General features: G+C 44.6%; 1 protein-coding gene across 1 annotated transcript in view; it reads right to left on the reverse strand.

Moving 5' to 3' along the window:
• The window catches only part of SLC45A3 (solute carrier family 45 member 3), a 71,170-nt gene that overhangs the window by 8,576 nt on the left and 35,764 nt on the right, over window positions 1-26,830 (reverse strand). The window contains exon 2 of the mRNA XM_075850710.1: window positions 3,437-3,858. Coding sequence (XP_075706825.1) covers window positions 3,437-3,608 — 172 coding nt within the window. The 5' untranslated portion in view covers window positions 3,609-3,858. The remainder of the gene's footprint in view (window positions 1-3,436; window positions 3,859-26,830) is intronic.

A 26,830-nucleotide genomic window follows, 5' to 3' on the forward strand; every position in this document is an offset into this window, starting at 1 on the left:
ACCAGAGGCTACAGTTGATTCTGCAGCAGCATCAGCATTTGCAGCTAAGTAGCTACATCGACTTACCTGCAAACGCCGATGCTGCTGCAGAATCATCTGTAGCCTCTGGTGCCGATGTGTCCTCGCTCGTCTGACACGATGCAGGACCTGTGAGTGACGTCACAGCGTGATCTCTGGAGAACACGGCTGTGTCTGCACTGCCAGAAGCTGGGCGTTGTGAAGAGAAGTGGATGATACTTCTATACACAACGCCCAGCTAGTAAAAGTAGTAAACACGCCCCGATGTACGCACATAATACACGCCCAGTTGTACTTTTACTTTTCAACACGCCCAGTTGTACTTTTGCAAGCCTCATTTGCATAAATACGAAAATGGTCATAACTTGGCCAAAAATGCTCGTTTTTTAAAAATAAAAACGCTACTGTAATCTACATTGCAGCGACTATCTGCTGCAATAGCAGATAGGGGTTGCAAAATCTGGTGACAGAGCCTCTTTAAGTCTTGTTTGCCAAAGGGATCAAATACTTATTTCTCTGTGCACAATGCAAATAAATATATATAATTTTGACAATGTGATTTTCTGTTTTTTTTTTCTATAATCTATCTCTCACTGGTAAAATTAACCTAGCATAAAAATTCTAGAATGTTCATGTCTTTGACAGTGGGCAAACTTACAAAATCAGCAAGGGATCAAATACTTATTTCCTTCACTGTATATATATGTATATATATCATCTCATAACCTACTGGGGTGTTTGTGGGAGCTGTAGATTATATTACTACACTTAGGGCCAGTTCACACTCAGTTTTTTGACACGTTTTATGACGCGGAAACCGCGTCGGGAAGCGCGCCAAAAAACGGCCGAAAATGCCTCCCATTGATTTCAATGGGTGGCGGAGTTTTTTTTTTCCCGCGAGCGGAAAAACCGGCTCGTGGGAAAAAGAAGGGACATGCCCTATCTTCAGGCGTTTAGACTTCTGGCCTCCCATTTACATCAATGGCCGCGGGCGAAAAATGGCGCGAAAATCGGAATGCCAAATGGAATTTGAGGGAGATTTTCCTCCTGCAAAAAACTCTGTGTGAACCCAACCATAGAGCTATAATAACCCGCAGTTTCTTTACAGCGGGCGCACGAGCTGTTAGGCCCTGTTCAAAATTCTGCCTCAAAATTTCTTCAGGAATTTTGAGGCAGATTTTGACCTGCCTGCACCTTCTTGCTGCGGTTTTCGCAACAGTGCCCTCTGTAGATACTGCCACAGTGCCCTCTGTAGATAGTGCCACACCCACCCGTAGATAATGCCACAGTGCCCTCTGTAGAAAATGCCACGGTACCCTCTGTAGATAATGCCACACATCCCCACTTGATAATGCCACAGTGCCCTCTGTAGATACTGCCAGCCACCCGTAGATAATGCCACAGTGCCCTCTGTAGATAATGCCACAGCGCCCTGTGTAGATGCCAGCCGCCCTAGATACTGCCACAGTACCCTCTAGATACTGCCACAGTGCCCTCTGTAGATACTACCACAGTGCCCTCTGTAGATACTGCCACAGTGCCCTCTGTAGATAATGCCACACACCCCTTATAGATATTGCCCCCCCCTCCCAGTAGATGGCTCCATTGGGGCTCCCTCTAGGCGTGGAATCCCCAGCCAGAGAGTTGCCGACGCTTTGGCAAGGGATTCCTTTTTCTGGAGCCCCTGATGTCAGGGGATCCTCCTGGACCGGAATGTGATGTTAGGGGCAACCCCAGAGCCGGTGTCCCAGAGCAGAGAGCTAGTACAGGCTCTGCTCCTGAACTCTGGGGAAGCCCCTGACAACAGTGTTCATATATGGACAGTGATGTCAGGGGCTTACCCAGAGCTGGAGTCCCGGAGCAGAGCCGCTTCTAGCACTCTGCCTGGGATTCCACCTCTGCTCCTGACAACACTGTCCATATGTGGACAGTGTTGTCAGGGGCAACCCCAGAGATGGAGTCCCAGGCAGAGCGCAAATAGCACTCTGCCTGAGACTCCAGCTCTGCTCCTGACATCACTGTCCAAATATGGACAGTGATGTCAGGGCAACCCTGGAACTCCAGCTCTGCTCCTGACATCACTGTCCAAATATGCACAGTGATTTCAGGGGCAACTCCAGAGCTGGTGTCCCAGGGAGAGCACTACTAGCGCTCTGCTATGGGACTCCCGTCCTGGGAAAGCCCCTGACATCACTGTCCATGTATGGACAGTGATGTCAGAGGCTTCCCTAGAGTCCCGGAGCAGAGCCTATACTAGCGCTCTGCCCGGGACTCCGGCACTGGGGATGCCCCAGACATCACAATCCATATATGGACAGTGATGTCAGGGGATTCCACAGAGTCCCGGAGCAGAACCTATTCTAGCAGGCCACATCTTTGAGACCCCTGCTCTCTATAGAGGGTGAAGAGGGGTGCAGGTAGGTGGCGGCGCCGGACGGTGGCTTCTACAGTGCCTCTATATACACTATGGAGTGGGCAGTAGCAGAGTGCATCATATTCTCTGCCTCTGCCAGTTCCCTAGTGAATATAGAGGGGAAGAGAGGGTGCGCTGGACGGAGGCTTCTTCTACAGTGCCTCTACACTCTATGGAGACGATGGGGGCATGTACATCTGACGTCATGATGGGGCCTCCGCCTACCCGTACACACAGGCAGCAGAGTCCGTACACCGATACATTCAAATTGTGTAAGGATTTCTGCTAGCAACAGCAAAAAGTCAAGAAATAAAATGTGGTAGAGTGGCTATTTCAAACACATATAACACAAAAAGTATCCCAAATTTATTAATAAAGTATATTACAAAATCTATTTATATTACACATGCTGCTAGAAAATAAAAAGTTGATCGAAAGTTTAGTTACACTTTAATCTCATATACACGTTTTTAGAATAAAAAAAACCTACAAATCCCACTTATATAATTAGGTACAGTATATAAATTAGGATTTGTACACTCAACCCCAGGGACATACTATGCAGATTATATGATACTAATTTAAAAGCCTAACTTTCACATGCAGTGTTATATAGTCATACAACAAGATAACATATACATGTGGAAAATTGCAAAATACAGTTATATAAAATTAATAACCAACCAATTATATGAATAATATTTTCTTGTGTTTATTTTAGTAATATTAACTAATTAATTGGATTTTCCAATAATCATCATTTATCACCTATCCATAGGGTAGGTGATGAATGTCTGATCAAGTGGGGTGCGGTGCTCAGGAGTCCCTGAGTCCCCTCTGTGATTGGACCAGTACTACCCATGCTCAGGCACCGCTCCATTCAGTTTCTATGGGCTGCCAGAGACACTGCTATACTGATATCCAGAACACTACGAATATAAGTTGGGGTTATAAAATGACAGTATATGATTTGATTTATATTCACCAGTTTGAATATTTACCTACCTAGTACCATGGTCATGAATTTTTCCTCCACTCCAGCTTCAAGAAGCAAAGGTGGAACAAATGTGATCCCTGCTGCCAGACAAACTTCAAGGCCACATGTTAGAGAATTAACAAGTAGGAGCTGTGAATGAGGACTGTGAAGGTACTTGCTGATCCCCACCTTCTGCATCATGAAAACTGTACTTTCTTTGCCTTGATTATTTTATGACCCACTGATAAACACGGGGTGAAATCTAGGACTACCACTTTTTTTGGGCTGACAGAAGCCCATGTCTACTGAAATAGTCCCGGTAAGAAGTGTCGGTTCTTACTGTGCAGCTTCCATATGCTATGAACTTTAAAGGTGATGAACTGAAGAAACTGAAATTGTGTTCGCACAATAAATGGCCATAAGGTTAAATCCACCATGTCAATATCATCACCTGTGAAAGAGAGAAATTAAATGTTATACGAGGCTTCAATAACATCGTTGGAATACATTTTTCCCATTTGATGCCATATGTTATATCTAGGGATAGTGTCTAAGGTCGTGATATAAAACTTCATCAAGCGGTCTACAAAATAAGGAGATTAGTAAAGTAAAAACACAATAGTGCAAATGTCACTTTCATGTGCAAAAGGTGAGAATCAAGAACTGCTTTTTTGCTTTTGAAAGCGTTCATTAAGGTGTAAAATACACTTTCTGTCTCATCATAAGGGCAGATTCAGACGAACGTTGCGTTTTTGCGCGCGCAATCAACGCGGCGTTTTGCGCGCGCAAAAACCATTTGACAGCTGCGTGTGTCATCCATGTATGATGAGCGGCTGCGTGATTTTCGCGCAGCCGCCATCATAGAGATGAGGCTAGTCGACGCCCGTCACTGTCCAAGGTGCTGAAAGAGCTAACTGATCGGCAGTAACTCTTTCAGCACCCTCGACAGTCAATGCCGAACACAATATACAGCAACCTGTTAAAAAAAAAGAAAAAGTTCGTACTTACCGAGAACTTCCCTCCCGGCCGTTGCCTTGGTGACGCGTCCTTGGTGACGCACCTCTCTTGACATCGGGCCCCACCTCCCTGGATGACGCGGCAGTCCATGTGACCGCTGCAGCCTGTGCTTGGCCTGTGATTGGCTGGAGCTGTCACTTGGACTGAATTGTCATCCCGGGAGGTCAGACTGGAGGAAGAAGCCGGGAGTTATCGGTAAGTCAGAACTTCGTTTTTTTTTTACAGGTTCATGTATATTGGGATCGGAAGTCACTGTCCATGGTGCTGAAACAGTTTAACTCTTTCAACACCCTGGACAGTGACTATCTCCTGACGTCGCGTACCGGAAATTTTTTTGCCGGGTTCGGCCAAAACGAGTTCGGCCGAACCCGGTGAAGTTCGGTTCGGTTGTCCTGGTTCGCTCATCTAAAAAGACACTCCATTTGGATGTTTGGAAACAGAAAAGCACGTGGTGCTTTTCTGTTTACATTCATCCTTTTGACAGCTGGTGCACTGTTTCAGTCGGTTCGCACGGAAGTGCTTCCGTGCGACCTGCGTGGTTTTCACGCACCCATTGACTTCAATGGGTGCGTGATGCGCGAAATACGTGGAGATATTGAACATGTCGCATTTTTTGCGCAGCTGAAAAACGCTGCGCAAAAAGCACGGACTGTCTGTACTGCCCCATAGACTTGTATTGGTCTGTGCGTGGCGCGTGAAAACCACGTGGCCCGCACGGACCGAATACACGTTCGTGTGAATCCCCCCTAAGGCCCAGGATGCTTCTCTGTCTCCCATGCTTTACATTGCAGATCCATTTGTCAGATTGGGTGCTGTGGGTTCCCCCACAAGTCTAAGCCAACAGTGAGAAAAAGATTATTAGTTAAATTCAACATCTATACTGAGGCATATAAGTCTCAATAAGGAGGAAGATCCTGCAGCTTTTTTTAAATTAACATTAAACAGACAATCGAAATCCAATGATATTTGATCAGTTGTATCGGATCACTCTCTGTTAGACCCTAAAGCAATCTGAATTTACTATAGCTACCTATATGCATTCCAGGCTGCAAATTAATTACCCTGCCAATATATAGACAGGTAAGCCGCGGGGAATATTAATTCCCCCCATCAGCCTTGTAGTACATTTGTATGTATTTTGCAGCTTAAGCCCTGTTTACACAGAGTTTTTTTGCCGCGTTTTTTGCCGCGGTAACCACGGCAAAAAACGACCGAAATTGAGTTCCATTGTTTTAAATAGGAGGTGGGGGCCTTTTTTTACCGCAAGCAAAAAAAAAAATCGCTTGCGGGAAAAAGAAGCGACATGCCCTATCTTGAGGCGTTTTCCGCTTCAAAAACCCCATTGTAATCAATGGGAGACGGAAATAAACTCGGTTTTTGCAGCCATTTTTGACGCGTTTTTCGGCAAAAAACTATTCCATCTTTCTGTTGAAGAGATAGTTAAAAAAAAAAGCATAAAACAACGCCTGTGGTGCAAAACCACTTTAAAAAAAACAGAGTTGATTTTTCCAGGCAGAATTTTCTGCCTGCCATAAACTCTGTGTGAACATTCCCTTAGTGGGAGTTCACACTGAGTTTTTTCACGCGGAAACCGCTAAAAAACGGCCGAAGATGCCTTCCATTAATTTCAATGGGAGGCGGAGGCGGTTTTTTCCTGCAAGCGGAAAAACCGGCTCGTAGGAAAAAGAAGGGACATGCCCTATCTTCGGGCGTTAACACCTCTGACCTCCCATTGACATCAAAAAGCGTATTTCGTGGCGCTTTATGCCCGAGGCGCTCAATGGCCACGGGCAAAAAACGCCGCGAAGATCGGCGTGGAGGCAGAGGAAAATCTGTCTCAAAATTCCAAACGGAATTTTGAGGCAGATATTCCTGCTGCAAAAAACTCTGTGTGAACCCAGCGTTAGAGTATAATAATATTTAATTAGAAAATTACTATTTACTTTTTCTGCAGACTGACTGTCTGTAGAACAGGGCATGTGGAGGGGTATATTAGGTTGGCAGTCAGAAATGCTGGTATCTCCCTGGTGTCTCTGTAACTGCCTAATAAATATAATGAAGGACTACAAAATCGGACTGTTTGTCTCATGTAGACTCTGACATACTTAAGGGGCTAAGGGCTCTTCAAAACTTTTGAAAGTTCGGACATGACAGTCTAAGAGATGATCGGTGGGGGTTCGAGCACTGCAACCCCCACCGATCGCTAAAACGAAGAGACAGAAGAGCTCGGGTGAGCGCTGAGTTGCTTAGTTTCTGATCGGCTTTTCTCAGAAAACCGAGCAGTTGGTGTACAGGCTCATAGACTTTCTATTGAGCCTGTACACCAATTGCTCGGCTTTCCCGAGAAAAGCCCATCGTTTTAGCGATCGGTGGGGGTCTCAGTGCTTGGACCCCACCGATCAAAACTTTTGACATGTCACTATGACATCTCAGAAATTTTTTGAAAGTCTAGACATGACAGTCTAAGGCCCTATGCACATGACCGTAATTTTGGTCTGCAATTACAGCCCGTAATTGTGGATCAATGTATGGACCTATTCATGTCTATTGGCCACAGACACTTTCCTGTGTATTTACGGGATGGTGTCTGGGCCGCAGAAATCATACGTAAAAAATAGGACATGTCCTATTTTTTTTAACTTTAGGGACCGTGCTCCCATACTTAATATGTGGAGCACGGCCCATAAATTCGGTAGACTGTCCGGGTGACTGTCAGAGTCTACAACAGCACGAGGGACACACAGTCTGATTTATGTAGCCCTTCATTATATTTATTAGGCAGTTACAGAGACACCAGGGAGATACCAACATTTCTGACTGCCAACCTAATATACCCCTCCACATGCCCTGTTCTACAGACAGTCAGTCTGCAGAAAAAGTTAATAGTAATTTCCTAATTAAATATTATTATACTCTAAGCTGCAAAATACATACAAATGTACTACAAGGCTGATGAGGGAATTAATATAGCGGCTTACCTGTGTGTATGTTGTCAGGGTAATCTCTGAGCCACTTAGTTTCTGATGGGCTTTTCTCGGAAAGCCGAGCAATTGGTGTATGGGCTCAACTGAAAGTCTATGAGCCCGTACACCAACTGCTCGCTTTTCCGAGAAAAGCAGATCAAAAACGAAGCGGCTCAGCTCACCCGAGCGCTTTAACAGAATTTATCCATTTCAGATGTAAAAGATATGTACACCGTTAAACACATTTTCTTAATAAATCATTTTTTAAGCTACGTATCCAGCTAATAATGATTACACCTAAGTTATGAACTTAGATGTGATCGATTTTAGCTGCATCCTGTGTGTCAGAGACCAGCTTTCAGTCAAGCCGTCAACTGAACTGACGGCCATAGCTTTGACAGAATTATACAGCTTCTATGTATCCTGTATACATGGAAGCTGTATTTTAAAAAGTCAATTTAAAAGTTTTTTAAAATCTCCTAAACAGTTGGTTTATTAAAAAAAATCTCAACAAAGGTGTTCATAAATCTAAAAAAAAAGACTTTCAATCAACAAATCATGGATTGCTTATGGAATCAGAGACATACGGAGGTACAGTATGGCCCCATAGACTTTCATGGGTGGCATATTTACTGTTCAATACAATTTGTAGCTTATATGGAGGCGTAATATGGCCGCGTGCATAAGTCCTTACTGTAAAACCTTCTACAAGTCAGGTGACACAGTTTGTACCATAAATAGCAAGAAAAAAAGAGCAGGATAACGGAGGTAAAAGATGACTTATGGGGGAACTTGGTTAGGCAGCATCGGGAGACAGAAGAAACAAATAAGGCAGCGGTTATGAGGACATGAATGGACAGAGCTTAAAAGGCAGTAAGCAAATAAGATATGGAAAAACAAACTGCAACGTGCCTGACAACACAAGGGAAGATATACAGGAAAATATAGGGGGAGGCAGGATGTGACAGAGAGAAATCGACAGCAGAAGAGAGTTAGAAAAAAAAGAAAGAGACTTCAGTTCATGCAGGAAAAAAGAGGCATCGGAAGAACAAAAGAGAAACAAGCTACAATTTGTAAAAGTATTATTTCAATACTCACCTTTATTTGCAAAAGGCCAGTTGAAATGTGAGTGGCTTCTGAGCGCAACATCACTGATGATGCATTACATGATCAGTTGTTTTGCCCAGAGCCCCCAATTACAGCATGACCAACAAGTGCCCATGACTAAACATTCTGCTAATTGGGCAGAACATCTACCATCATTGGAACAGTATAAGCAGAGGACTGGAATCAGCAAGCATCATTAGATGACCCTAGTGTGAAATGCTTGTGCCTGCTGTTCAATGGTTTTATTAAGAAGGACATTTTCCGCTTCATTACTTGAAGTTATTAGTGCTACACACTCAGAGCGATCCTACCATTCTCTATGTGTGCACTTGCGCTCTGTAAACAAACAAAACTGTAATTCACTTTTCTCAGGTACAAAGGACATTTCCGTGTATTTTACAACATAGTTAGTTCCATGGTCGGCTACAATCAGGGCATGCTTTGCAAAGCTGCTTACCTTGACTTTTTTTTTTACACCGAAACTGCCCTGAGTCGCCAATTTATAAAGACGCCTACAAGGAAGTGATTGATTTGAACTCTCAAATAAATGACAGTTGAAATGTTAATTCGTTTTGGGACGACCATTGTAATTAAAAAATTGTAATTTGAGCTAATGACTCTATGGTAACCAAGTAACTGGCCTCTGAAACGGCTTTGCAACCACTTACTAGTTTACCTTCTTTACAATGTTAACTTTTCTGTTAGGGTATGTTCACACGGCCTATTTACGGACGTAATTCGGGCGTTTTTGCCCCGAATTACGTCTGAAAATAGCGCCTCAATAGCGCTGACAAACATCTGCCCATTGAAAGCAATGGGCAGACGTTTGTCTGTTCACACGAGGCGTATATTTACGCGCCTCTGTCAAATGACGGCGCGCAAATAGACGCCCGCGTAGAAGAAGTGACCTGTCACTTCTTTGGCCGTAATTGGAGCCGCTATTCATTGACTCCAATGAATAGCAGCGCTAATTACGGCCGTAATTGACGCGGCGTTCAAGCGCCTGCACATGCCGGTACGGCTGAAATTACGGGGATGTTTTCAGGCTGAAACATCCCCGTAATTTCAGCCGTTACGGACCCCCGCCGTGTGAACATACCCTTACTGTGTTCCGCTTCAGATTTTAAATCCCCATATCTGGACAGAAAATCTGCAGCAAATCCCCTACTTGTTAACGTAGCCTAAGGGTATGTTCAGATGTTTTTCGGGCCTTAAATGGACAAAAAAACGGATGAAAAATCGGGCCGTTTTTTAAAAAAATGCCAGCGAAAAAGAAGTGCATGTCACTTCTTGAGCCGTTTTTCGAGCAGTTTTTCATTGACTTCATAGAAAAACAGCTCTAAAAACGACCGTAAAAAAATGCTGCTAAAATCTCGAGTGGCTTAAAAAACTTCTGAAAATCAGGAGCTGTTTTCCCATGAAAACAGCTCCGTATTTTCAGACGTTTTTGATTTTGTGTGTGCACATACCCTAATACTACACCCATTGATCTACTCAGTCTACTTGACCCTAATATCATGAGTACCGTAATTCACAGGCATTTTTCCAGTGATGTTCAATGTCTGAATCTTCCACCCAAACGCATTAGCTGCAGATAGCCCCTGCCTGTGCATAGAAATACCATAGCCCTGAATAGGCCATTACACATTAGCGCGGTCCATTGTAACTTGAGGGACCACTGTATATGAATCATCACCACCCTTAAATGCCTTTTATATATATCCTCCAATAATTTGGAACCACGATGCACTGTTTCAGGTACAAGAGTAATTGACAACTGCTTTTATTCATTTTTTTTCCCCAGAGTCATAGTATATTTTTGGGGTTTAATACCCCCTTCGTGCCCTCTAGGCTTTTTACCCAGAGGGAGCATACTGCAGTTTCTTGTCCCTGCACTTTTTGATACAAATTCTGCATTGTATTTTAATTTTAAGGGGAATTATTCCTAAAACCAGCTCCGCAGTCTCAGACAAGGATCCATTGAGAGTATGTCCACACAGGACGGAAAAATTTGCTGCGGAATTCATCGACCCCTCTCATTGAAAGCAGTAAAATGTATGGTGAAAATCCACAACATAGATGTACATGCTGTGGATTTTAAAATCCGCACTGCAGATCGATACCCACGTGGAAATGTTCTGCAGCGTGTGTATGCACTTTGCTGCTACTGAACTACACTGCGAATTTTCCGCCTGCAAATCCTGACGAAAAATATGCAGAGTATCCCCCACATGTGAACATACTTTTAAAGCCTCTACTACACGGGACAATCATCAGGCAAACAAGCCTTCCCGATCATTGCCCTGTTTAATCAAGACAACAATCAGACAATGAACGAGCACATGCTTTTAGGAAGCATTAAAAATCATCGTTGTCGGCAGCACATCTCCCGGTGTAATAAGGGACATGCACTGCCGACATTATGAAAATGTATGTGGATGAGCAATTGGAGCAAGGGTATGTTCACACACAAAATCAAAAACATCTGAAAATGACGGAGCTGTTTTTAAGGGAAAACAGCCTCTGATTTTCAGTCATTTTTGTAGCTGAAAACGTTTTTCTGAGGCGTTTTTTGAAGCCGTTTTGGTGCTGTTTTTTCATTGACACAATAAAAAACAGCTCCAAAATGGCTCAAGAAGTAACATACTCCTTTTTAGGGGCTGTCTTTTTACGTGCCGTTTTTTAAAATAGCGATGTAAAATAAAACGCCCCATCTTAACTAAACGCCGTTTTTCCCATTAATTTCAATTAATTTAGCTATTGTTTTTCCAGGCGTATTTCGAGCGGTTTACACCCCGAAAAAACGCCTTAAAAAACTCTATGTGAACATGGATCGCTTGTCCCTATACATAAGAAATCATTGCTCTATGTGAAAGGAGCAAACGAGCACCGATCGTTACACAGTTACACAGTTTAAGTCGGGCCGTGTAATAGGACCCTTACTGTAATATGGCTCTTCAAAATCTGACAATTTTTGTCAGTCCAAGGCCGAACCTATCTACATTTATGTCTACACTAATAGTTGTTTTGTTCTCATGTAGAAATGCCACAAATGAACTAAAAGTAAGCGCTTCTTATCTTCGGGAGAAACAAAGGTGGGAGCAGACACAGTGAGACAGCAGGGCTGTCCCTACACATATAGAGTGTCAACGTACCCTTTAAAAACCATAAAGATCGACTGAAAAATATCTACTCTGGTCAGATTTAGACTCTGCGTATACAGGAACACCCAGTTTTTCGATGACAGTATAATAAATGTCTGCAGTGACTCAGGATATGGTGCTCCAGTTCATACTGTTCTATGAAAACACAATGAATAACTTATCTCTCTTTAATTCAATGTGCACTAACTCACCCTTCAGTGGACTAGAAATCTGCTGCCAGTTCCAACGGGTGTAGATGACAAAGTACCTGACACTGTAGAGGGAGGGAGTATTATCCTATTCTTTTTGAGGGCAGCAGGTATTTCTGCATTCCTCTGCCTTGCACACATAATGCAGTCAGCTGTGTAACCCAGGCATAGCTAGAGATACAGCATCTGTAGTACGACTGATACTACTAAGGGTATGTTCACACGTAGTCAACAAAAATGTCTGAAAATCCAGAGCTGTTTTCAAGGGAAAACAGACCCTGCTTTTCAGACGTTTTTTTACCAACTCGCATTTTTCGCGGCGTTTTCACACCGTTTTCGCGGCGTTTTTTACGTCCGTTTTTGGAGCTGTTTTCATTGGAGTCTATGAGAAAACAGCTCCAAAAACGTCCAAAGAAGTGTCCTGCACTTCTTTTGACGAGGCTGTATTTTTACGCGTCGTCGTTTGACAGCTGTCAAACGACGACGCGTAAATAACAGGTCGTCTGCACAGTACGTCGGCAAACCCATTCAAATGAATGGGCAGATGTTTGCCGACGTATTTGAGACGTATTTTCAGACGTAAAACGAGGCAAAATACGCCTCGTATACGTCTGAAATTTGGCTGTGTGAACATACCCTTAGGCTTCGTTCACATATCCGTCAGGGCTCTATTCTGACGTTCCGTCTGAGATTTCACGTACTGTAATCATGTTTTCAGTACGGGACAGTTGTCCTGCCGCGAGGCAGGGACTCCTAGCATCGTACATAAGTATGATGCTAGGAGCCCGGCTCCCTGCACTGTGTTCGGTCCGGTACTTGCGGCCGAAATACGTCCGTCAATTACGGACGTAATTAGTGTGTGTGCACATACCCTTACTGAAACAAATGGAAACCATAGGTTTCCGTATCCATCACCATTGATTTCAATGGTGACGGAGCCTGTACCAATGGTTTCCGTTCGTCTCAGTTGTGCAAGGGTTCTGTCGTTTGGCGGAATGAATACCGTAGTCGACTACGCTATTAGTTTTTCCAAAACGACGGAATCCTTGCACAACTGAGACAAATGGAAACCATTGGCATCGGATCCTATGGTTTCCGTTTGTTTCAGTCAGAGTCTCGTTCTAACTGGAAGCTCCAATGGAACGTTAAAACGGGACCCTGATGCAGATGTGAACGAAGCCTTATCCAGCAGCTGATCTTAGGGTATGGTCACATGCTTAACAAAAAACATCTGAAAATACGGAGCGGTTTTCAAGGGAAAACAGCTCCTGTCTTTCAGACTTTTTTAAGCAGCTTGCATTTTTCGCAGCTTTTTTACGGCCGTTTTTGGAGCTGTTTTTCTATAGAGCCAATGAAAAACGGCTCCAAAAACGGCTCAAGAAGTGACATGCACTTCTTTTTCGCGGGCGTTTTTTCAAAACGGCCGCGTAAAAATAGGGTGCCGTCAGAACAGAATGCCATTTTTCCTATTGAAATCAATGGGCAGATGTTTGGAGGCGTTTACGGCCCTGAAAAACGGACGAAAATAAGCCGTGTGAACATACCCTCACAGACATACATGCTGAATTTGCTGATTCCTCTGTCCCTGACAGGTAATAGTATTTCCCCGCTGTTTCTTGTAGTAGAAACTGCACCCGTTTACTTATCCCTTCATGCAATGCATCTCAACAAGTCACACCCACAACATATAATGATGGTAGTAGACAGGTGCAGGAGATTTGATAATTGCTGCCTCAGTTATGCAGCTAATGTATAAAATATAATACATTGTAGTGAGAAATGCATATAGCTATACGTATTAAAAATATGGCTATGATCTGAAGCTACGGGGAATGAAAAAAAGCTGTGCCTGCACCATTACCAGCGGCTGATTTACAGCTGGCCTTCCGCGCCAATGCCAGAAATAATAGTGACAGTGGCATCTAAGTTATACAAACAAAGGGAGGGGTCTGCCTTTGTTCTCCTATTGCTGAACCACATGTTCGTGGGTCCGACGTCTCAATATGGCAGTCAATGACCTAAATAAGGCCATATGAAGAAGCTTATGAGGCCGTACCCTAGTAATGGCTTAATAGGGGCCTGCCAGTTTATCAGTGACAGGCAACAATGAATTGGAATAAAAGTATTTCAATACATAATTTATTAGTTTCTATCTTTAAAAAAACAAAATATACATATTTGGTATTCCCATAATCGTAACGACCTATTAATACATAATTTATGCTGCACGGTAAAAGGTGTTAAAAAACATAGTTGAATTGTTTTTTCTTGCAATCCCCCTCCCAAACTGTTTTTAATAAAAGTTAAAAGCTAAAATCTATGTATGCCAAAATGGCGCTATTGAATAATACAACTGGTCCCGTCCTCATAAGCATGTAAATCATAAAATAAAAAAGTTATGGCTGTTGGAACACAGTAAGGGCTGATTCAGACGAACGTTGCGTTTTTGCGCGCGCAAAAACCACTTGACAGCTGCGTGTGTCATCCGTGTATGATGCGCGGCTGCGTGATTTTCGCGCAGCCGCCATCATAGAGATGAGTCTAGTCGACGTCAGTCACTGTCCAGGGTGCTGAAAGAGTTAACTGATCGGCAGTAACTCTTTCAGCACCCTCGACAGTGAATGCCGATCACAATATCGAGAAACCTGTTAAAAAAAAAGAAAAAGTTTGTACTTACCGAGAACTTCCCTCCCGGCCGTTGCCTTGGTGACGCATCCTTGGTGACGCGCCTCTCTTGACATCGGGCCCCACCTCCCTGGATGACGCCGCAGTCCATGTGACCGCTGCAGCCTGTGCTTGGCCTGTGATTGGCTGGAGCTGTCACTTGGACTGAATTGTCATCCCGGGAGGTCAGACTGGAGGAAGAAGCCGGGAGTTATCGGTAAGTCAGAACTTCTTTTTTTTTTTACACGTTCATGTATATTGGGATCGGAAGTCACTGTCCAGGGTGCTGAAAGAGTTTAACTCTTTCAGCACCCTGGACAGTGACTATCTCCTGACGTCGCGTACCGGAATTTTTTTTGCCGGTTTCGGCCAAAACGAGTTCGGCCGAACCCGGTGAAGTTCGGTTCGGTTGTCCGGGTTCGCTCATCTCAAAGACACTCCGTTTGGATGTTTGGAAACAGAAAAGCACGTGGTGCTTTTCTGTTTACATTCATCCTTTTGACAGCTGGTGCACTGTTTCAGTCGGTTCGCACGGAAGTGCTTCCGTGCGACCTGCGTGGTTTTCACGCACCCATTGACTCAATGGGTGCGTGATGCGCGAAATACGCGGAGATATTGAGCATGTCGCACTTTTTGCGCAGCGGACAAACGCTGCGCAAAAAGCACGGACTGTCTGTACTGCCCCACAGACTTGTATTGGTCTGTGCGTGGCGTGTGAAAACCACGCGGCCCGCACGGACCCAATACACGTTCGTGTGAATCCCCCCTAAGGCAAATTGAAAAAAATGTCTGCGTCCGCAACGTCAAAATTAACTGCCTCTCTAAGGGGTTAATGTCGGCAGATCCAAGGATCCCCCAAAAATCTATTGTGTATGGCAGCCTCTCAAGATGTCGGGGGGAAACTAAGCCCAGGCATTGTTGGATTATGTGGGGTTTGTTCCATTGTCAGAAGTGACTGGCAGCAGCTTGTTTCCCCATTGAAATAAACATGCATGCTCGGCTCAGCTGAACTAGCACGTTTAGGGGAAATAGCTATCGGAAAACATTTGTTCAGACAACAGCTAAATTGGGTGTTTGTCACGGCGCGGGGTGTGGACCCACTGGGCCGTACCGCGTAACGGGATAGCAGCTGGCCAAACAGGTACAGTACAAAGTCTACAGTCCAGAAAGGGTACCTGAGGCAATGCAGACAGTAGCGGTGATTCAGGATGAAGATAAGGCTCTGGCAGCAGACGGACACCCGGCGGGGTGTGACACAGTAGATGCAGCGGAAGACATAACTCGACTTCAACTCTAGATGGGCACAGAGGCACAGTAGCATACAGGGTACAGGCAGCAAGAACGGGTAACACTGGCAACTGTAAAACACTAGGAGACCATTTGCAACACAAACTTTAGGTACACAACAAAGTTAAGGCACTGATCAAGAGGGCAGAACCCTTTTTATAGTCCAGCAGCATTCTGTACTGATTGCAGACTTCCTGCAATTGTGTGCACTCTGGCCCTTTAAGGCCGTGCACGCGCGGGCCCTGCGGGAGACAGTCTCAGATCCAGGAAGTGAGTGCCGGCGTCTCCCAGGAGGGAGACGCCGCAGATAACTCACGTGTCCATGGCCGCTTGAGCTGGAATCTCGAAGGGTCAGAGGAACCTGGCAGCAAATTTGCAAGACGGCACCCTCAGCCGGATATTCCTGAAAGACAGCCAGACCTTCGTACCTCGTAGAAACTGAGGAGGCTCTCGTCTTCTAGTGTCTGCCTTTCTCTTCACGCGGTCCACCGCCAGCAGAATAGAAGATCGGGTCTGTTGCCATATCTACAGAAAGTCCCTGAAGGTAGAGTCAGCTGCAGGCACCTGGGACATAGTAGAGACAGGAAGAGGTATTCGAGGATGTTGGCCGTAGACGATGAGGAACGGACTGGAGGTGGTGGATTCACTAGTATGGTTATTATAGGAGAACTCAGCCCACGGGAGCAGCTGCACCCAGTCATCATGCCGTCTGGAGACAAAGTGCCGGAGATAGTTCTCCATAATCTTGGCTTGGCCATTGGACTGGGGATGATAGGCCGAGGAGAAGGCCAACTTTACACCGAGGAGGCCGCAGAGTGCTCTCCAGAACTTCGAAGTAAACTGGACCCCTCGATCCGAGACAATATGCAGGGGAAAGCCGTTCAGACGGAAGATGTGTTGAACGAAGAGGTCGGCCAGTCGAGCAGCAGAAGGCAGGCCAGTCAGGGGAACAAAATGAGCCATTTTGGAAAATCGATCCACCACCACCCAGATCACACTGCATCCAGCTGAGAGAGGCTGATCCGTGACAAAGTCCATCGTAACATCCCGCCAGGGAGCATCGGGCACAGGCAGCGGCTGAAGCAGGCCAGATGGTCTGGAGTGGGCAACTTTACTTGCTGCGCATACCGTACAGGAGGAGACAAAGTCCATGACGTCTTTGGGCAGCGTGGGCCACCAGAACAGATGGGCAATTAGGTCTCGGGTCTTACGGGCACCCGCGTGACCTGCCAGCTTGGAACGGTGACCCCAGCGAAGGATTCTTCCTCTGTCTGCCAGACGTACAAAAGTCCTTCCCGGAGGAATGTCTCTAACTTGCAGAGTGTTAACAGAGAAGATGCAGGAAGGATCAATAATATTCTGTGGGGACTCCACAGTGTCCTCTGTCTCAAATGACATAGACAAGGCATCGGCCATCACATTCTTGTCGGCAGGTCAGTAGTGGAGTTCAGTTCGAACCGGAACCAGGCAAAGTACAGCAACCACCCGGCTTGACGAGGATTCAGCCATTGAGCCGTCTGCAGATAGGTCAGGTTCTTGTGGTCCGTAAAGACCAGGATAGGATGAGCTGTGCCTTCCAGTAGGTATCTCCACTCCTGCGGGGTCAGCTTGATGGCCAGTAACTCCCATTCCCCAATTGAGTAGTTGCGCTCTGCAGAAGAAAACAGCTTAGAATAGTAGCCGCATACCACAAGCTTGCCTTTCGAACCTCTCTGGAACAAAAGTGCACCAGCACCGAAAGAGGAAGCGTCCACCTGTAATGAAAACTGTAGGGATACATCAGGGTGATGAAGACTAGGGGCTGATGTGAAGGCCTTTTTTAAGGTTTTAAATGCAGCTTCTGATTCAGGTGTCCACACCTTGGCATTCATGCCCTTTTTAGTGGGGGTAGAGATGGGAGCTGTCAATGAAGAGAAGTTGGGGATGAACAGCCAGTAGCAGTTGGCAAATCCCAGGAAGCGTTGTATGGCCCTTAAGCCTTGGGGGCGTGGCCATTCCAGGATCGCCTTTACCGTCTCAGGGTCCATTTTGAGACCCTGATCAGAGATGATATAGCCCAGGAAGAGTAGAGACTTTTTCTCAAACACACACGCGCAAAGGTGAAGCTCTGTTGGATCTGGTCATTTCTAATAATGCAGATCTTGTTGGGAATGTCAATGTTCGTGAAAACCTTGGTAACAGTGATCACAATATAGTTACATCTTACCTATACTGTAAAAAACAAACGCAGGCTGGGAGGGCAAAAACATTTAATTTTAAGAAAGCCAATTTCCCCAGGATGAGGGCTGCAATTCAGGATATAGACTGGGAAGAACTTATGTCAAATAATGGGACAAATGATAAATGGCAGATTTTCAAATCTACTTTGGGTAATTATAGTGCAAAATTTATTCCTATAGGTAACAAGTATAAACGACTAAAATTAAATCCCACATGGCTTACAACTTCTGTGAAAGGGGCAATACATGACAAAAAAAGGGCATTTAAAAAATACAAATCTGAGGGTACATCTGTAGCCTTTGTAAAATATAAAGAGCTTAATAAAATCTGTAAAAATGTAATAAAATGATCAAAAATACAAAATGAAAGGCAGGTGGCCAAGGATAGTAAAACAAATCCCCAAAAATTCTTCAAGTATATAAATGCTAAAAAGCCAAGGTCTGAACATGTAGGACCCCTAGATAGTGGTAATGGGGAGTTGGTCACAGGGGATCAAGAGAAGGCAGAGTTACTAAATGGGTTCTTTAGCTCTGTATATACAACAGAAGAAAGAGCAGCTGATGTAGCCGGTGCCAGTGCTGTTAATATATCAGTTGATATACTGAATTGGATGAATGTAGATATGGTCCAAGCTAAATTAAATAAAATAAATGTGCATAAGGCCCCGGGACCAGATGGGTTACGCCTTAGAATTCTTAAAGAGCTTAGTTCAGTTATTTCTGTCCCCCTTTTCATAATATTCAGAGAATCTCTAGTGACTGGAATAGTGCCAAGGGACTGGCGCAGGGCAAATGTGGTGCCTATTTTCAAAAAGGGCTCTAGGTCTTCCCCGGGTAATTATAGACCAGTAAGCTTAACATCCATCGTGGGGAAAATGTTTGAGGGGCTATTGAGGGACTATATACAGCATTATGTGACAAAAAATAGTATTATAAGTGACAGCCAGCACGGTTTTACTAAGGACAGAAGTTGTCAAACTAACCTGATCTGTTTTTATGAAGAGGTGAGCAGAAGCCTAGATAGAGGGGCCGATGTGGATATAGTGTTTTTGGACTTTGCAAAGGCATTTGACACTGTCCCCCATAGACGTCTAATGGGTAAATTAAGGACTATAGGTTTAGAAAATATAGTTTGTAATTGGATTGAGAATTCGTTCAAGGACCGTATCCAGAGAGTTGTGATCAATGATTCCTACTCTGAATGGTCCCCGGTAATAAGTGGTGTACCCCAGGGTTCAGTACTGGGACCACTATTATTCCACTTATTTATTAATGATATAGAGGATGGGATTAATAGCACTATTTCTATTTTTGCAGATGACACCAAGCTATGTAATATAGTTCAGTCTATGGAAGATGTTCGTGAATTGCAAGCAGATTTAAACAAATGAAGTGTTTGGGCATCCAGTTGGCAAATGAAGTTTAATGTAGATAAATGTAAAGTTATGCATCTGGGTACCAACAACTTGCATGCATCATATGTCCTAGGGGGAGCTACACTGGCGGATTCACTTGTTGAGAAGGATCTGGGTGTACTTGTAAATCATAAACGAAATAACAGCATGCAGTATCAATCAGCTGCTTCAAAGGCCAGCAGGGTATTGTCGTGTATTAAAAGAGGCATGGACTCGCGTGACCGGGATATAATATTACCACTGTACAAAGCATTAGTGCGGCCTCATCTAGAATATGCAGTTCAGTTCTGGGCTCCAGGTCATAGAAAAGATGCCCTGGAGTTGGAAAAAATACAAAGAAGAGCAACGAAGCTAATTAGGGGCATGGAGAATCTAAATTATGAGGAAAGATTAAAAGAATTAAACGTATTTAGCCTTGAAAAAAGACGACTAAGGGGGGACATGATTAATTTATATAAATATATTAATGGCACATACAAAAAATATGGTGAAATCCTGTTTCATGTAAAACTCCCTCAAAAAACAAGGAGGCACTCCCTCCGTCTGGAGAAAAAAAGGTTCAACCTGCAGAGGCGACAAGCCTTCTTTACCGTAAGAACTGTGAATCTATGGAATAGCCTACTGCAGGAGCTGGTCACAGCAGGAACAGTAGATGGCTTTAAAAAAGGGTTAGATAATTTCCTAGAACAAAAAAGTATTAGCTCCTATGTGTAGAAATTTTTCCCTTCCCTTTTCCCGTCCCTTGGTTGAACTTGATGGACATGTGTCTTTTTTCAGCCGTACTATGTAGCTATGTAACTATGTAACTTCTCCAGCTTGGCATAAAGATGATTCTCCCTTAATCGAAGAAAAGCCTGGTGGACGTGACTCAGATGAGTTACAAGATCTGGGGAAAAAAAATCTAAAGGTCATCGAGATACACCACAACACAGACATAAAGGAGATCACGAAAAATGTCATTGACAAATTCTTGAAATACCGCGCGGGGCGTTACACAGGCTGAAGGGCATGACCAGGTATTCATAGTGCCCATCACGAGTATTAAATGCAGTCTTCCACTCGTCACCCAGACAAATCTGGATTAGATTGTAGGCCCCCCGCAGGTCTAGTGTAGAAAAAAAAATGCCCCACGTATGCAATCAAATAGTTCAGAAATCAAAGGCAATGGGTACCTGTTCTTCACCGTGATCTGGTTGAGACCCCGGTAGTCAATACAGGGTCGGAGGGATCAATTTTCTTCTTGACAAAGAAAAACCCGGCTCTGGCCGAGGCTGAGTATTTACTTATGAAGCCCCTCTCCAGATTCTCCTTAATGTAGGCCGACATAGACTGGGTTTCAGGCAAGGAGAGAGGGTATACTCTACTGCGAGGGGACGAATCAGGAACCAAGTCAATAGGACAATCATATGCTCGATGTGGTGGCAATGTCTCTGCTTCCTTCTTGTTGAAGACATCTGTGAACAGAGAGTAACAAGGAGGCAACTCTGCCAATGACTGAGGCGGATGGATATGCCCCAGACAGCGGTCGAGACACTTGGGACCCTACTGAAGAACTTCTTCGGAGTTCCAATCCAGGACTGGGGCGTGTAGACGGAGACAAGGCAAACCCAGCAGCACGGGGTTGGCGGCCCTGGGCAGGACAAACAGGGAGATGAGCTCAAAGTGAGGAACTCCCACTAGTAGTCTCAACGGCTTGGTCACAGACAAAACAGGGTCAGGCAATGGCAGTCCATCTACCGAAGCAAAGATCAACTGCCTTTCTAACAGAACAGTGGGCAACTGAAGAAGATCCACAAGGTCTTTGCAGATGAAATTGGCTGCAGAGTCCAGGTAGACAGAGACCGGATAGGGCCTCTCGCCAGCGACGATGGTCACAGGAATAAACAGTTTGGAGGAGAGTTCTCTATTAAATGGGGTGTCGCCCAGGGTTGTCTCTCCAATCAACCCTAGGTGTTGTTTTTTTTTGGCCTCTGGGGACACAGACGCACGACATGGCCAGCGAGGCCGCAATAAAGACAGAGTCCAGAAGTGCGCCTCCGCTGTATCTCCTGAACGGACAGTTTAAGCCGATCCACCTGCATCGGAACCTCGAGTGGAGCAGAAGAAGAAGGCAAGAGGGGATGCTGGAAGTTGGGCGCCAGTCTAGGAAGCCGTCTATCCTGTCGAACCTCTTGAGATCTCTCTCTGAGCCTTATGTCCACTCGAGTAGCAAGTAGAATCAGGTTGTCCAAGGCAGATGGAGGATCTCAAGCAGCAAGTTCTTCCTTTATCTCGGGCAATAGGCCATGCCAGAAGGACGCTACCAACATCTCATTGTTCCAGGACAGTTCTGCTGCCAGGGTCTGGAACTGAATGGTGTATTCGCCCACAGAGGCGTCCTCCTGGCGAAGGTTAAAGATAGCAGTGGCTGCCGACGAGACTCGTCCAGGCTCCTCGAATACAGTATGGAATAACCGCACGAAACCCTGGAAGTCTCGGGTCCCTGTCGTTCCCAGATTGGGTTCGCCCACGCCAGGGCCTTGCCGGCAAGTAAAGACATAATGAAGGTGATCCTGGCTCCGTCCGAAGGAATTGCTCGGACATGCAGGGTGAAGTGGATATGGCATTGGTTCAGAAACCCCTGCACGTACTTGTGTCTCCATGGAAACGAGGTGGCAATGGCAGTGAGAACCAAGCATCCGAACCGGAGCTGCCAGGAGGTGTAGCAGGAGGATCGATCGAAGGAGCTTGAATAGGAGCAGAGAAGGAAGCAGCGAGCGCCCCTACCTGCTACTGCCACAAGAAGTTGATCCTGTCATGCTCGCAGATCCTGCAGGTCTGCCTGCATGGCTTGGGAGGGTGACAGGCCCTTGAATTCACCAGCGGGGTCCATGGACTGAGCTTACCGTTACACCGCGGGGTGTGGACCCACTGGGCCGTACCGCGTAGCGGGATAGCAGATGGCCAAACAGGTACAGTACAAAGTCTACAGTCCAGAAAGGGTACCTGAGGCAATGTAGACTGTAGCGGTGATTCAGGCTGAAGATAAGGCTCCGGCAGTATACAGACACCCGGCGGGGTGTGACACAGTAGATGCAGCGGAAGACACAACTCGAGTTCAACTCTAGACAGCATAGAGGCACGGTAGCACGGGATACAGGGTACAGGCAGCAGGAACGGGTAACACTGGGAACTGGAAAACACTAGGAGACCATTTGCAACACACACTTTAGGTACACAACAAAGCTCAGGCACTGATCAAGGGGGCAGAACCCTTTTTATAGTCCAGCAGCATCCTGGACTGATTGCAGACTTCCTGCAATTGTGTGCGCACTAGACCTTTAAGGCTGTGCGCGCGCCCTGCGGGAGACAGTCTCAGATCCAGGAAGTGAGTGCCGGCGTCTCACAGGAGGGAGACACCGCAGAGAACTCATGTCTCCATGGCCGCGGCTGTCGGAGTCAGAATGACGGGCCGCGGCCATAGACGTAACAGTGTGCGTCCACCTAAAGATCAAAACAACTTTAATGAGTCTGATGTTTTTTATTGTATTACAGTTCACAGTATACATATTTTTTGGTAAAAATGTTATTATGTTACAAAAATGTTGATTTTAAGGCCTTATTCACACGAACGTGTTTAACGTCCGTGATACGCATGTGAAAATCACGCGCGTCGCACGGACCTATGTTAGTCAATGGGGCCATTCACAGTCCATGATTTTCACGCAGCGTATGTCCGCTGTGTAAAACTCATGACATGTCCTATACTTGGCATTCTTTCGCGCTTCACGCACCCATTGAAGTCAATGGGTGGGTGAAAATCACGCTCGGCACACGGATGCACTTCCGTGTGCTGCGCAGGATTCGCGCAACAGTTGTTCAAGAAATGAAGGCAAAAATAAAAGCACCTCCTTCATTTCTGTTTATAAACATAAAAACAGTGTGTCATAAGGATGCCATATGCGTGAAAATCATGAAGCGACGCACCAAACACTTATGACACACGGAACTGCAACACACGTTCGTGTGAATTTCGCCTAACTGTTAGGGTATGTTCACACGCAGTGTTTTCAGACGTAATTCAGGCATATACGCCTCGAATTACGCCTGAAAAAACGGCTCCATTACGCCTACAAATATCTGCCCATTGCTTTCAATGGGTTTTACGGTGTTCTGTTCCTACGAGGTGTAATTTTACACGTCGCTGTCAAAATATGGCACGTAAAAAGAAGCCCGTGAAAAAGAAGTGCATGTCACTTCTTGGGACGTTTTTGGAGCCGTTTTTAATTGACTCCATTGAAAAACAGCTACAATAATGTCCGTAAAATACGCCGCGAAAAACGCGAGTTGCTACAAAAACTTCTGAAAATCAGGAGCGGTTTTCGCCTGAAAACAAGATCCGTATTTTCAGACTTTTTGGTCACTGCGTGTGAACATACCCTTAGTTTCATATCCACACTGTTCAACTACATATTCGCAAACCAGGAAGCATTGTGGATGGGCAACCCTAACCATACTCTATTTTACTCAGAGTAGTACTTTTTTGCCACTCATTTCTATGTTCCTCGTGTCTTATCACTGCTTTGTTTGCTATATCAAAGTTCATAGTTATTAGATACAAAAGATTCTCAGGTGACAGCTGTATGTAGATATAAACTAATATGAGTTGTTATATGAGGATGTTCTAATGCGCTCATTTTATGGCCGTGTGAACACGGCCTTATGCTTAGGCCTTAGGTTCTGTTCACACCAGCGTTGCCCCTCCATTGAGGGGTTCTGTTGGAGGTTTCCGTCAGGTTAACCCCTCAACGGAATGACAAACAGAAACCTTAGCTTCCGTTTCCCTCACCCATGATCTCAATGGTGACGGAAACGTAAGTAATGGTTTCCGTTCGTCACCATTGTGACAGGTTTCCATTGTTCGTGACAGAATCAATAGCGCAGTCGACTGCGCTATTGGTTATATCAAAACAACGGAATTTCACTTTTCTTTTTTTCTCTATATTTCTTTTGGAACTGATCCATGGAAAACGGACACCACGCAACCTACAGACTACAATGGGCAAGTCTGGTCTGCAAAAATGGAGCAGAATTGGGCATGCTGTGAGTTTCTCGCAAAGGGCACACACTCCGTTGAAAAGAACGGATGTGTGAATAGCCCTATTGACTTGTATGGGTCAGTGTGCTGTTAAAATGGACAGCACTCGGATAAGAAATACATTTGTGTGAATAAAGGCCCTTTTAGGCCGCGTTCAGACGTGGCGGAATTGTTGTTGAATTCCGCAGTGGAATTCTGCGGAAATTAGGCTGCGGTGCCAAATTTTCCCTCCGCAGCATGCACATTATGTTGCGGACAAGCAGCGGAATTTCACTGCCGATTTCAGCCTTTGCAATGCAAAAACTGACATCTGTGGCAAGTCCGCTGTGATATCTGCAACGTCTGAATTACCTGTCAAATATGCAAATATTGGTGCAGATTTGTTGCGTAATTCCCCCGAATCTGCACCAACATTTGCAGTGGAAATATTCTGCCACGTGTGAACGTGGCCTTACACCGGCCAATCAACCAGACATTGTTGATCAGCGCTCGTTTGCTCCTGTCACAAGGACCTATGTATGGGGACGAGCGCTCCTTTCTCCTATCGCTCGTCCCCATACATTATTATCATGTCGGCAGCGCATCTCCGTTTACACAGGGAGATGTGCTGCCGACAATGATAATATTTAACTTTTTTAAAACGATAAGTTTGCTCGTTCATCTGCTGATCGTTCCCGTTTACACAGGGCAATTATCGACAATGAGTGTTCTATAATCGATCAGTTTAAAACCCCCTTAATGCCTTAATGCACAATCCTATTGATACTCAACTCACACGGGTTACCAAGATTACACAATTTAGTGCAGTCTTACCGCAAGATAAAGTAATAATACAGAAAACAAGATAATATACTCAAAATAAATTGCCATTGTTAGAAAATAAATCTGTGCCCAAAGAAACAATAAGAAACTAAACTACATCCTGGAAGGTCTATGTATTGACAGAGAAAGGGTGTGTTACACAACAGAGACTGTACTTTCACCTGTTCCCTTTCTTGTATTCTCTTTTTCCTGCTCAACATAATGACTCTTCGAGCTATAAAATTATAAACATTTCCTGGAAGTTTATTTTTTTTCATGAATACATTAGCAACTTAGGCTTCCTTTACACACACACTTTTTTTACCCCAGTGTTTTAAAACACATGTAAGAAAAACACCATGCATTTCAAGCGTTTTTAATGGCTTTTTTATATACGTTTTTTGGTGGCGCTTTTAAATTATTGTCACTTTGAACTGGTTTTTCTGGTATTTTCTAAGTCCTATAGAGAAGCCTATGGAAGAAAAACACCTGAAAAAACGCCATACCTAGAGCATGTATGTGTTTTGAAAAACGCTACAAAAACGCCCCATACCAAAACACTGTGTATGTAGGCTTTCTCATATTTGACTATAGATTTTTAAGTAACATCTAGCCACAGCGTTTTTTGGTTAAAAAAAAAAGTGAAAAAAAAAGCTGCGAAAAACGCCATTGAAAACACGAGTAAATGCTGTGTGTGAATCCAGCCTTACTAATAATGTTTGTGTACTAACTATTCACATGTGCTGTACTAAAGTCATTTAATGTTGACTATGTAAAACAATCACGCGTCCACATCATTCATGGGTTATCATACTGTGTGCACATCTGTCGTACTTGTGCTGGAGACTGCGCAGATTCGTGTTCAGCGAGTGGTGGTTGCAGGGGATGTCATGTGACTGCATGGATGAGACGTTCACAATATGTAGAGCGTTTAATGATGACAGAATTAGTAAACATGGTCTATCGGTTCTTGCTTCTTTCCTAAAGGACCACAACAAGGTAATGTGCCTGACTGACACTTTTTATACGTGACCCTTTATATCTAACTACATTGCAATTTCCAATGCTATTTAAAATATTAAAAGGAACTGAAAGGAAAATACATTCATTACCAAAGGCCCCCTAAAGTTGACAAACCTCATTGCTAAAAAATAATTTCATGATGGGAGAAGATGCTAAATTTGCCCTTATATTATAACTGCAGACTAAATATTGATTCCCAACTCGCAACAAGATTACAAGATTTCAGGCTTCTTTACTTGCACCACATAATTAAACGTGTGGACTACGGTGCTCTCTCCCCTCCTGTGGACTCACCTCCCCCTGAGCTGATGGATTTTACATTTCTTGCCGAATTTGAGTTTTGTGCAGAATGTCCCTTTAAGTTTGGAAACAAAAATACCAATTTTTTCTACTGTCAGAAATAGTAGATGACCATATACTCTTGAGTCGAAGAAAGACCGATTAAGCCGATATTCTGTAAGCCTTATTGTAATTCTGATAGTCTTGAACTTGCAATGT

This window comes from Rhinoderma darwinii, chromosome 2 (genome assembly GCF_050947455.1).
Source record: "Rhinoderma darwinii isolate aRhiDar2 chromosome 2, aRhiDar2.hap1, whole genome shotgun sequence".
In the NCBI taxonomy this organism is placed as follows: domain Eukaryota; kingdom Metazoa; phylum Chordata; class Amphibia; order Anura; family Rhinodermatidae; genus Rhinoderma; species Rhinoderma darwinii.